The sequence below is a fragment of the Vicugna pacos genome, chromosome 5, assembly GCF_048564905.1.
Source record: "Vicugna pacos chromosome 5, VicPac4, whole genome shotgun sequence".
NCBI classification, from domain to species: domain Eukaryota; kingdom Metazoa; phylum Chordata; class Mammalia; order Artiodactyla; family Camelidae; genus Vicugna; species Vicugna pacos.
Genome location: NC_132991.1, coordinates 94376449 through 94389356, shown reverse-complemented (window position 1 = coordinate 94389356; position 12908 = coordinate 94376449). Strand labels below are relative to the sequence as shown.

The following is a 12908-nucleotide window of genomic DNA, read 5'->3' as shown; positions in this document are numbered from 1 at the left end:
CGAGCTGCTTTGCTGCGCGTTGCTTCTTAGCTTTACTGGAGGAAGAGTCACGCTCTTTTTCAGGGGAGAGACTATTTTCACTGGTTCTAGAGTCCCTTCTTCCTGACATGAAATTGCACAATGAAAATACGCATGAAACTTAATCTGTAACGCTGCATAGCATCAAACACGTGAAATTAAAATCACTCATTGACTCGAAGTGCTTTAGTTCTGCTACAGCACACTAGTTAAGAGTGAGCACAAATTACCATATTCCCGTGTAGAATGTTTTGTGGATCCCACAGGGATTCTAGAAGGGCTTTAAGAGTCTAAGCACGTCTAACAAACGTGACACCCCCCACTCTCTGGTGAACACAGGCTTATCTCTGTGGTGGGAACACAAGGGCCTGCATCTCTCACACCTTCCGGGCACTGGACACAAATCCCCAGATGCCACCCACGGAAGCAGGGCAGTGTGACAGGGTGGGGGACCCGGGGTGAGGTCAGTGCTCAAGGAGCAGCAGGGGAGAAAAGAGTTCACCAGTTTGTTGACAGCTCAGTAAATCTTAATGTCACAAATCTAGCAATCTGCAATAATCAGAGCTCTTCAAGACTGTATAAAAGGAATGCTACAGCACAGGCTCACCAGTAACTCAGACGCAAACATCCTGAGTTATTAGAAAACAAAAGCAGATGATACAACTGTCGGCTTAGAAAAAAAAAAAATCAGCAGAACTATTATGGTTTAAGATTCAAAATAATGCTAGATTTAAGGTACAGCTACAAAAATCAATACAGCTTCTACATTCCAACAATAATCACTAAAAATAAATGAGTGGAAGAAAGACACCATTTCCAAAAAAGAAAACAAACACCTGAGCAACCCTTGACAGAGAGACACTCCCCAGCACCAGCATACACGTCCTCCCGGGAGAGGAGGGGACCCCTGTGTAACCTGAAAGTAGGGGAACCCGACTTCCCAGAACAACAAACGCCTACGCTTAACCCAAGTCCAAGCGCACCCCAGTAAGTCTGTCTGCTCTGTGGGAGGTGGGATTCGTGGGCTCATGAAGTGACTGTAAAATACATATGGAAGAGTGAGCAAATAAAATGGCTTACAAGTTTTTTTGAAAAGAAAAATGACAGGGAACAAGCAGTAAAACAGGAACAGTGAAATAAAGACAAAAACAAACCAACCAGACTCCAGACTCCAAAAGGCACGGGGGGGTCACAGGGCAGGAGGGAAGGGAGCCACCAGCAGCTGACGTGGGGGGCCTGGCGGGCTATCCTGAAACCATGAATAAACTCAGAGCCTCGTTTTACACCGTGAATTAAAATGAGAGACAACCAAAAAGATTAAATAGAAAAACGCTTGAGAAAACACAAATCTTCATCTCTCAAATCTCTGGACAAACTGCCAAAAATATATATATATGTAAAAGACTGGCACCTTACAGTCCATAAAAATTAAACACCTAGGCAAGCCAGAAATCAAATGCAGTAAGAAAAAAATGGAAAAAATGTAAGACACAAATACTTATTTTAAAGTTGGCAGATGCCCTTAATGCAGAGGGACCTAGTGCAGTTTAAGAACTCAGACTCCCAGTGTTTTCCAACTGTCAAAATCAGCAAGCCTTTAAAACAAATCCCGGGAGAGGGTGTGGGGGACAAGGGACAGGTGGTGGTGCTCTGCAGCTAACCCCTGAACACGGCTGTGCCCTTTGTGCCAGTAACTACACTTCTGGGGACCTATTCCAAGAGATCGCCCAAAAGAGAGAGAGAGTTTCTGGCACAAAAAATGTTCATTACAGCATTGATTGTTGTCAAAGAGTGGAACTTACCATCTAAGTTAAGCTTTCAAATGAAAAATTCCAACTACTTCTTTAACATGTGCAATTTAGGAGAAGGAAGATTTTTCAGAACCCCTACTGCCCATTCAAAGCAACTCCGTGCTCCCACGGAAAGCCTCCAGCTGTCCTGCCCCGCGGTGGGCCGACACCCTTTCCCCACTTACCGGTCTGTCAGAATGAGGTGCCAGCCCTGGGCAAGCCCCAGGCCAGGCCCGTTTGAATTCAGATTCCCAGTGATAACTTCTGCTGCATCTTAAATAAACACCATCCGTCTAAGAGCCTGACGCTCCTGATGGGCCTGCCCTGCAGCAGCGTTGAATTTAGCTACCCAGCCAGAAGAAAGTCGGCGAAACACAGACAACTGATAAATGCTGCTGGGAAGTCAGAATTCAGTCACGTCTTTTAGACTGTAACACAGATCTAAACGAGGAGCTCCTCTGGCCCTGGTGGTGTGAGCGCACACGCGTGTGCGGGCGTGTGCACACGTGTGCAGGCCACACACTGGCGTGTTCGCGCAGCCTGCCTTCACGGCAAACCTGCTCTGGAGCCACAGAAGCTTTTTCCTGCCAGACGCTGTGATTCAGGCAAAGAATCTAATATCTACACTTCCAGCTTCTTATACGACAGATTTTCCAGTACCTTCCACTGAATTTTTGGATCGCCGTTTCGATGTCTTTGTTGTCACTGACCTGGATGCTCCAGTGGAAACCTCAGTCTTAAAGAAAAGAGAATGAAAAGAAGTCAACTGATGCACCACAAGCAATACCACGAGCAGACTCTTTATCCAAGCTCCGCCATAGGAGGAATAAGCAGGAAACACTCACAGCCACCTTCAAACGGGGAGACTGTTACCAACCTGGTGCAGCTGAGCACTCAAGACCTGAGAGCGAATTAGAAGAAATCTAAAGCCTCTTTCTTTCTACATTTAGATTTCCGCTTTTCTGTACAGCCCAGCAAAGGCCAGCAACCCACCGGCCATACCTTGAGAATCGCTGTTCTCTCGGGCACGTTTGGAGGACTCAGCAAGGTCCACTGCAAGGGCCTTAATTACTTACGTGCGTTTGCAAACAGCTCCGAGAGTGAACACGCACACGATGCGCTTAAACAGCGCGAAAATCAGAGAAAACAGCAGGCCCCGCCCCCCACCAGGGCGCAGCTGCCACCCCGACACCTCGCAGCAGCCACGAGGGCCCCCAAACAGCCTCCAGCCTCCGCTCCACTCCTTGCCCGTCTTCGCTTTCTGAAATGCAAGCCGGATGAAGCTGGGGTGAGTCTAACCTCCCCAGCGGGGCCCAGCCACAGGAGACACCCTGAGGGTCCCGCCCAGGCCAGGCAGAGCTTGCAGGGGTCGCTCCAGCTGGCCCTCCCTTCCTGGCCTGCCGGGTGACTTAATCCCCTCCCAGACTCATCCTAAATGCCACCTGCACCCTCCACCTCTACACCACGCAGACTTGTCAGATAAAGGCACAAGGAGACCAGGGAACCACCACAGAAACAGGATAAACACACCCGTCTATTTCATAGGCAGTAAACCATTTAAATTATCACTTTCATGGCACAACAGAGACGGACCCACGCACGCACTCCTCCCTGTCTCCGTGGACACCAGTTACTATCCCAGCTACTTCTCTTAAAATTATAAAGTTTACCTCTGGTTCAACTTTGGAGTCTTTAAAAGATCCATCTGACAACTTTTTAGACATCTCTCCTGCACTTGATGACTATAAGGAAGAAAAAAAAATTTTTTTCAAACTCTAGAATTGCTCAAGTCTGAAAACACATCAAGCCACGTTCTCTGACAGTGACCAATAAGAGGATAACCCCCTGCAGGAGCACGTCCCACTCCAGCCCCAACCCCTGTGGTTGCTACGCTGCCTGGACCCCAAAGGCCCTTCCAAGGCCGCATCCCCTCAGGGCAGACAAGGGGGTCAAGGGCGGCAGAGGCGGGGCCTCGCAGGAAACCCTGGGGAGAGTGTTTCCCAGGCACACGGGACGCCTACACCAGGCCAGACTCCTCCGACCCATTCCGGTGACACGCAGGGAGCCTGGAAACAAGGGAAGGCGGGAAAAGAACCCTCCGACACCCAGAGGAAACGCCCTGCCCCCAGCTTCTGAGCGCGGGGCGACTTCTAGATGGAGTGGTTCCTCACGAGCAAAGGCTTCAGATCTGCATCAGGAAAGCTCTCTCAAAACAAGCCAAGCGGAAAGTGTGAACACGTTAAGTCAGCCCCTGAGAAAGCCTCACACCTTCACCTCTCAATGCAAGGAGCAGAAGGGCTACGAGAACTGCGCGCCTCCTCCGTGGGGGCTGAAAAGCAGAGGCGCCTGCTCCACAGTCCAGCGACTCAGTGTCCTCATGACTTAATCATGAAGGTACCGGGCTTCCTCACTACTCGGAACCCCAGGGTCCCCCAGGAACGCCCTGGAGCGGGCCCACTCTCCTCCTGGGGCCGCACACCTGCCACGCAAGGCCACAGAACAAGCGGGCTGCCTGGGCAGCAGGGAAGGGCCCAGGCCTGGCCCCTCACCGTCTGGCCGCCTCACGGGGGCAGACCGTGAACCTTTCCAGACCTCGGCATCCTCCTTCCAGCAGCTAGAGACCAGCGGATTTCTGTGACCTTCCCAGGACACTTTAGTTACGTGATGTCCCACGAGACCGGGTGTCTGTAGTGTCAGCCCTGACAAGAGACTTATCCTATCTATGCGAGTCCAAAATAACCTGCACATTTAGAAAACGCTGTCGGAAACCAAAAGGATTTTGGACAATCCTAAACTTACCTGAAAATTTAATTAAACAAAATTCAGTTAACTGAGGTCTTATTGTACTTTTCTGCTAAGGCCTCAGAGACTTCAAAAGCAGCCCCAATCCTCAATAAACACAGCCAGGCCCAGGCCCTGAGAGCCACCCCCACAGGGGCTGCCTGTTAACACCGCTCCCCGTCCTCAGAAACACACCCGAGACGCGCGCGGCGCAGGCAGGAAACGCGGGCGCGCTCACGGGACCCGGCAGAAGCTACTGTCTCTCTCTGGGTTTCTGCCAGGAATCCAAGACTGTCATAGCTTTAAATTGGTGACAAAGAAATTCAGTTCCCTGATCACACAACAACGAGGACCAAAGTCATTTTCCGGCATAACATAAGCTCTTCCTCGTTACAGGCCAGGTTTTCAAACAGGACTCACCTTTTTCTCTGGTTTCTCATGCTCGTGGCTCTTCTCCCTGTCGGGGTCCCGGGCGTGCTCCCCGTTTCTCACCCTCCGCTGGTCCCGGTCCCGGTCCCTGTCCCGGTCCCTGCCCTTGTCTCGCTCACGCTCTCTCTCCCGGTCTTTCCACCGCTCTTTCTCCCTTCCTGCCTCATTCTTCCGTTCCCTCTCCCAGTCCGCGTCCTTGTCCCGGTCTCTGTTGCCTCTGTCCCGGTCCCTGTCCCTCTCCGGCCTGGCCCGGGTCTTGGCTCTCTCTCTCTCCCCTTGGCGGATCTTGTCTCTCTCGGGCTCCCTCTGTCGCTCCCGGTCACTCTCCCTGGCCTTCTCCTTGTCCCGGTCCCTCTCTCTCGGCTTGCTCTCTCCTCCCACTTCCTCCTTCCGTTTTCCCTCTCTGTTGGTACTTCTCTCGTTGACTTCAGAGTTTCTTCTATCCTGGGGGGAAAGAAAGCCAGATAATAGTATCACTAATAAACATCTCCCTGAACCACAAAAAGCCTCTTTATTTCATTTTCGGACGCGTGTAACTTGCATTCACCTCTTTGTCTTTAGGGACCCTGGGCTCTTCTTCCCTTGCGTTCTTATTATCCAATTCTTGAGGCTTCAATGTGAGGGAGGGCCTTCGTTTCGTGTCCCCCTTCTCTCCGGCTAACACTCTCTTCACTGCATCGTCACTGGAGAGCTTGTCCCAACATGAGAAAATAAAATGCAAGATGATGATGAAATTGGTACAGTTAACAAATACGAGTGTCAATAATCAAAGACAGCTCATTAAATGGGTTGTCTATCAGTGAAATTCAAAGGATAAAACGCTAAAAGGAAATGTTGTCACAGCATCTCCTGTAACTGTCCCCTCTGCACCCCAGTCATTAGCAGCAGAGTCCACCCAAGTTTCATGCAGGCTGCTTTGATCTCCCTCAAGTTGTCAAGTGTGGCTGTGCGTTGTTAAAGGACACCGAAGCTGACCCACACAACCCTACGAATGCCTGACATTTTGCACAGGGTCACAGAGGCCCAGCACTGAAAAAGCCTCATGGAATGATCTCACTCAGGTCCCATCACATGCAGAAGTCCCTTCTGCAGCTGCCATCCGGGCCTCCGAACACCTCTGGTCAGGAATCTCACTTGTCCACTCAGTCACTCATCCTGCAAGCACGCGCCGAGTGACCGCTACACGCCAGGCACCAGACTGCAGGCCAAGGACACGCCACACACCGGGCAAGACGCCCAAATACAACCATCAAAAGCCAGTGTGCTGTCATGAAGGGGCTCCAGGAAGAGGAGCCAGTCCCACAGGGCTGCAGAGGTGGCAGCTCGACCCATGAGTTTGGAAGCAGGACTGGGCGGGAGCGCTCGCGGGGTGAGTGCACGTGGGAGATGAGGGAAAAGGACCAGAGGAGGGGGCAGAGGAGAGGACAGAGGAGGGGACAGAGGAGGGGACAGAAGAGGGGACAGAGGAGAGGATAGAGGAGGGGACAGAAGGGACAGAGGAGAGGACAGAGGAGGGGACAGAAGAGGGGACAGAGGAGAGGATAGAGGAGGGGACAGAAGAAGGGACAGAGGAGAGGACAGAGGAGAGGACAGAGAGGACAGAGGAGGGGACAGAAGAGGGGACAGAAGAGGGGACAGAGGAGAGGACAGAGGAGGGGACAGAGGAGGGGACAGAGGAGAGGACAGAGGAGAGGACAGAGGAGGGGACAGAGGAGGGGACAGAAGAGGGGACAGAGGAGAGGACAGAGGAGGGGACAGAGGAGGGGACAGAGGAGGGGACAGAAGAGGGGACAGAGGAGGGGACAGAGGAGGGGACAGACGAGGGGACAGACGAGGGGACAGAGGAGGGGACAGAGGAGGGGACAGAAGAGGAGACAGAGGAGGGGACAGAGGAGGGGACAGAGGAGAGGACAGAGGAGGGGACAGAGAGGACAGAGGGGACAGAAGAAGAGACAGAGGAGGGGACAGAAGAGGGGACAGAGGAGAGGACAGAGGAGGGGACAGAAGAGGGAACAGAGGAGAGGACAGAGGAGGGGACAGACGAGGGGACAGAGGAGAGGGCAGAGGAGGGGACAGAGAGGACAGAAGAGGGGACAGAGGAGAGGACAGAGGAGGGGACAGAAGAGGGGACAGAGGAGAGGACAGAGGAGGGGACAGAGGAGAGGACAGAGGTGGGGACAGAAGAGGGGACAGAGGAGGGGATAGAGGAGGGGACAGAAGAAGGGACAGAGGAGAGGGCAGAGAGGGCACAGGAGGCAGCAGCCAGCGTCCAGGGGCCTCGTGAGCCACTACAGGCCTGGGGGCAAAGGAATCTGCAGGAAGACAAGTCAGCTTTGCTTTTTAGAAAGATGAGCAACGGGAAGGACCCGGGGGTGGGGGCTGGGGACAGAGGCCAGCACACTGGCGAAATCAGCTTCAGCGTAACCAAAGCTTGGACCCAGCCCAAGGCGAGGCGCTCTCGACTCCGACTCCACGCCCCACCTCCCACGGCTGCCATGCGAGTTGAAACCCACATTTGCCATTTTGGTAACATTGAAGGTGAGCCCCCAGCCCACCACCAGTCAGGGCCACAGGGCTCTATGCCTTGATAAAGGTCCAGCTCTGCTCCCCTCGGGTGCTGCTCCGAGCCCACAAAGAAAGCAGGCTCTGGGACAGCCCTCTCCAATGGCCCCGGCTGGGCTGTGAGGCCAGAGAAGCCAAGATTCTAGCCCACGGTGAGCGTCTTGGGAAGCAATAAAACTGGTCCCCGCACAAGTGAAACTGGATTTCTTTGGAGGCGGCACAGCTCTGCAAATAAGCAGCTGGGGAGGGAGGAATGGGGGGGAGGGAGGAGGGAGGGGAGGAGGGAGGGGAGGAGGGAGGGAAGCGACCCCGAGGCTGGAAAGGCAGGCAGAGAAGAGGGACATCCCAGAAGCCCAAAGATGAAGAAAAGCAGCTCCTCCGGCCACCCGGGCCCTGGTGGAGACCTGCTCTGAAAGGAGGCCCAAAAGGAGAAGGAACAAGGGCTTGGAAGGCCGGGCACGCGACCTCCAGCCTCCCAGAGCAGGCAAGGCGCCATGGGGCCCCTGCTTTATACTCACAGTCTGAAGATCTTGTGCATAACGGCCCTCACCTGCTTCACTTTACGGTTTTAAACTACGAGGCTCCAGAAGAGGTGGGAGCAGACTCCAAGCCCAGGGTTAGAACCCAGTCCTTAAACCCCTCCCGCCACGTTAGGGGGCCCGCCCTCCCGGTCTGGCGGTCCTCCCCCCCCCCCCCCCCCCCCGCAGCCGCAGCCGGCAGTTCCCAGCCCGGGGCGGGGGCGCTACCTTGCCGAGACAGCACTTCCCGATTCTCTGCAGCAGCTCGTTGGTTCTTTCAGGCTCGTGCCCCGCCACAATCCGAGCTGGCTTTGCCGACAGTGGCTCTCCAGAGACCATTACCACCACGTCTATGGCCTTCTGAAGGAAGCTAATTTTTGCATCTTTATCCTGAAAGATTTCCATTTAAAACACAAATACTAAAATACTTGCAAAAGAGTTTGCGTTATCCTCCGTATGTTTAACAGGCACAGTTCCTGTCTAGATAAACAGCTATTTTTAGATGTAGGACAAATTTAGAAATACTGACTCTTTCTAACAACAACTTAGAAAAAAAAAGTTCAATAAAGCTTTTAATTTTAGGTGCTGGGCTAGCATTAACCTTTGAGACACTAGCTCCATTCCTCCAGGATGAGATTAGCATGATATGCAGTTGCTGCAAATGAGAACAGGAAATGAGGGAGGGGCACAGAGATTCCAGGGGTAACCAGCCTGGTGTTCCAGCCACACACCAGCTGACCTGCGCTGCCACCCGCGCTGCCACGGAGCACAGCTCACAAAACCCCACCCCCAAGGGGAGGACGCTTACACCTACCTTAACATTATCGGACTTCATCTCCACATCCGTGTAGAGGCCCTTCATGAAACCGGTCGTCCTAATCACCTTCAAGAGACAAAGCAACACTGTGGTCAGCACCCCACGGGACAGCTTGCTCACCACCGCCCCACACGAAGGGCTGTCAACCTCTATCCACACCCAGGATGCCACTCACTCACTCAACGAACAACTGACTGTCTATACCGCATGCGAGGCCTCCTCCCGTGCAAAGCCCTGCCTAGTCCTCACAGAAGGCAGTCCGGCGGTGAGGACAGGTCAACGCTATGGCCCCGACAGGTGCTGAGGGAGCACAGGATCACCCCTAACCCAACTGCAGGAGGCGCCTGGGGGTGTCAGGGAGCACTTCCCGGGAGAAACCGTACCTAAACTGAGACCAGAAGCTCACAGGAGAAGGGGAGTCAGGGGGGCAGGTTTCAAGGAAGCACATGCCAACAAAAGAAACAGTCCCCACAAGGTCCGGGGCCAAGACGGTCCTGGTCAAGGGACAAGAACAAGTCTGGACAAGAGCCTGAGACCAGAGAGTCAGTAGGGCCCAACCCAGATGGCCTTCGAAGCCATTCAGGAGTAAGGACTTAGCCTAAGGACCATGAGGAGGCCCCGAGAGGTCCGAAAGCAGGAGCGGCGGCTTACAGGGGCACTCAGGGCAGTGCAGGGCATGCATCTGGGGAGGAGGGGCTTCTCAGCCTGGGCTTCTCCCCACCTGGGTGCTGCTCGCTTCCTGGGACTGGGGGGTGCTCTGGCTGCATCACTTCTGTCCTCCCCCGATCTCTCCCTCTCCTCCATCAACCTGGATCTTCCAATACCCCTCGGTCCAGCTTTTGGGGTGATGTTCTCTGCTCCTCGCCACCCCTAGACACGGCCAGGGCCCTGGGTTCTCTCAGACCAGAGGCTTTCAAAATGTGGTAGGTCACTATAAAATCCATGTAATCAGTAGCAATAAGCTTTTTTTTTTCCCATGAAACAGAAAAGAAAATATTACACTGCACTGTATGCAGTAAGGATGACTATTCCTATATGTGTGTCCTGGGTCAGATGTAAAGAGCATTTGTTACCATAAGACGTGTTAAAAGAAAAAAAGAAAAGACAGTATCGCCCTTATATTGGGCTTCTCCTCTGAGACCAAGATACGGCTAGCTATCAATTAAGCTAGATTTCATTCCTCGTCAAACTACTTAACAGCTGTGGTATTATTTTTTCTGATAAAACAGGCAGAATATTAAGAGTATCCTGCATTTAACATTCCTGAAACTTTCTCATTTTGCTCCTTTTAACATTCTTCCAGTGTGCTGGCAGTTACAGCTGTGAGCAATAATTTTAAGCAACAAGAGACATTAATTTCACAGAATCAATTCTTCAGTTTATGAAAGAGGCTGAGTTGGTTTAGCAGTAGCTAAAATACTAACATGGAGATTTGAGTACAATACTCAGGCAGCAGAGAATTTTCACAAGAGGATCTTCACATATTACCTGAAAGTGCTCTCCAATATGTCAGTCATCCTAACATCTTTATCAGGTAGGTGGCAATTAATGCATTGATCTTTACACAGGTAGAATAATTAATTTTGATATTAGATTAGGAAAAACCTGTGGGGAAAAGAGCAGAACAGTGGATCCTGGTTGAGAACCCAAACTCCTTCTCCACAACCTGGCTGCCTGGCCAACCAAATCATTCCTGCCTGAATGGTCCTCTTCCTTCCGACCCTTCAGGAGGTGGGAACAGCAGCCACCATGAGCTCAAGGCCACACCAAGACCCACAGGATGAGGTATGCCCCTCCCGCCTCCTTCCTGGCTCTCCCCTTCAGTGAGGAGACAAGACTAACACAGGGAATAAAAGTGTGAGGCTGGGGCAGCAATCATGGTAGTCGGCCACTCACCTCCTACCTAAGTGACTTGATCCTCCTGGGAGGATGCTACCTGCCTGCTGCACAGGGCAGAGGCGCTGCAGCTCAAGGCCCAGCTCCCAGCAGGCTCTCCACACAGCAGTCTCTTCCCCAAACACTGCCCAGGGAGGTGTAGGTGCTGCACTGGCCTAGGAGGAGGAGGCCAGTCAAGACAGCCCTTGGGATGTGGGCGGGATTCTAGAGATCTGTAAGCACCACCAGGGTTTTTAACACAGAGAGACACACGTTACAAGCTGAGATGGCAAAAAAAAACGAGTAAAGCAAAGTTTGTGAGGGAGAGTAAGACACCGAACCTGTTGGAAAGAGTGAGAAGTGAAATTTAAGGACCAACATGGGGCGAGAGTAGGAGCCCCAGACACCTGCAAGTTCAAACTGATTCCTAATTCCCACAGAGCATGGCTGAGCTCCCCAGGTCAACATCGCACTCAGGCGCACCATGGAAATGGCTGCTGCCACCCTGGGTTACAGGAGCCTCGGCAAAGTCCGCTCAACAATGAATGTTTGCTGTGCACCCTCTGTGGACGTGCCCAGTGCGGCTCACCTAGGATATGCCAACAAACAAGTGATGCTCTGCATCACTCAGGAACTCACCATCCCGTGGGGGAAAGTTACCACCAATCTCAAGACAGGCTCTGCTGTTCATCAGCAAATACTAACCCGCTCTTTTATAGTTTTTTTCTTTTTCAGGTCCCCGTACAAACACCTTCAATAAATTCACCCCCAAGTATATTAAGCATCCAGTATGTGGTGATCACTATGAGGAACAAGTGGCAGGAAATTTGGCGGGTGGTGGGGTGGTATTAAAAAAGAATAATTTCATTCTTCCAGGATTTCCTAGCACTCTTCATCTGCAAGACACTGCAGGGGGAAAAAATCACAGAAACAGCTCTGCCAAGCAGAGTAGAAGATCTCTAAGAGATAAATGGGTAGGCTGGAAAGAAAGAAGAATGTTCCCTAAGGGGCTGGGCGACTCCCTGCGAGAAACAGCCCATGCACATGGTGAGAAGGTGAGCGCAGGAGTGTGAGCAGTGGCACTGCAGAATCTGGCCGGGTCATCGGTCCCGCCAGGCCAAGCTCCTAGGGCAGGGGCCGCGCTCAGCCACGCGAGGTCAGACCCTGACGCCAGACCTGATCTCGACCCCCGACCCCCGACCCCCGACCCCCACCGGGGCCCTCGACTCCCACAGCGACACTGATCCCCGACCCGGACCCGCACTACAGCCGGCACCCGGACCGTCGCGCACAACCTTATCGCGACCCACACCCGAGCCCCGGCCGGCACCCCGACCCCACGCGGGCCCTGACCCCTGGCCCGCACCCGGACCGCACACCAGGACCCTGGCCCACACCCTGGTCCCGATCCGTACTCGGCCGGGGCCCGCGACCCGCACCCGGACCCCCGGCCCCGGCCCGGCGCCCACCTCCGTGATGATGTCGTGCAGGTAGCGGAACGGGGGCTTGTTCAGCAGCTTCTCCGTCAGCGGCGGCTTCCGAATCACCTTCCCCAGAGCCTCCTGAGTCCGCTTCACCACCGCCGCGTTCATGGCGGCGCCGCCCGAGCCCGGCCGGCCCCCGAGCCTAAGCCCCGCTCCCCGGCCGCCGCCGGCCTCGCCGCCGCCGCCCGCTCCGGCCTCGACGCGCCGCTCGCGTTTCCATCCCACAGTGCACCGGAGTGCGCCAAGGCGCGTGCGCGGGGCCGCGGCCCCCGGTCGCCAGGGCGGCGCGGCCTTAGCAACGGACGCGCCGCGGCGCCCGCCCCCTGCCCGGCTGCGCGCGCGCACGGGCGCGTCGCTGGCGGCGCTGCCTCCGCCTCCCCGCGGGAGGACGGCGCCCGGTCCCCTCCCCTCGCTGCAGCCGCGGGAGAAGGATGTGCGCCCGCGCTGGAGGACGGCGCCCGAGGGCTGGCTCGCAGCAGCGCAGCTTCCCAGATTCGTGCCGCCTGGCTCACAGATGTCAAGGGACCGAACTAAGTTTTTTCGAAAGACACGGACTAGAAACCTATCCTGTGTGTAACTCAATATGGCTTCTTGGGCGAGTAACGCCTTTTCTCCGATACTCTGTTTCGGTTAC

At 54.1% G+C, this 12908-nt stretch overlaps 1 protein-coding gene across 9 annotated transcripts in view; it reads right to left on the bottom strand.

Annotated features, from left to right (window-relative positions):
* Positions 1-12529, bottom strand: part of TRAF3IP1 (TRAF3 interacting protein 1) — a 58217-nt gene extending 45688 nt beyond the window's left edge. For 4 of the 9 annotated variants that reach the window (XM_072961961.1, XM_072961962.1, XM_072961964.1 and 1 more), the window contains exons 1-7: positions 12260-12528; positions 8913-8981; positions 8327-8488; positions 5566-5709; positions 5010-5462; positions 3479-3550; positions 2469-2544 (exon numbers count right to left, since the gene is read on the bottom strand). In XM_072961961.1, the coding sequence (XP_072818062.1) occupies positions 2469-2544; positions 3479-3550; positions 5010-5462; positions 5566-5709; positions 8327-8488; positions 8913-8981; positions 12260-12382 (1099 nt within the window). In that variant the 5' untranslated portion in view covers positions 12383-12528. Of the gene's footprint in view, positions 103-2468; positions 2545-3478; positions 3551-5009; positions 5463-5565; positions 5710-8326; positions 8489-8912; positions 8982-12259 lie in introns of all 9 variants that reach the window. The other 5 variants (XM_072961957.1, XM_072961958.1, XM_072961959.1 and 2 more) reach the window with 3 other exon arrangements.
* Between the last annotated feature and the right edge of the window lie 379 nt (positions 12530-12908).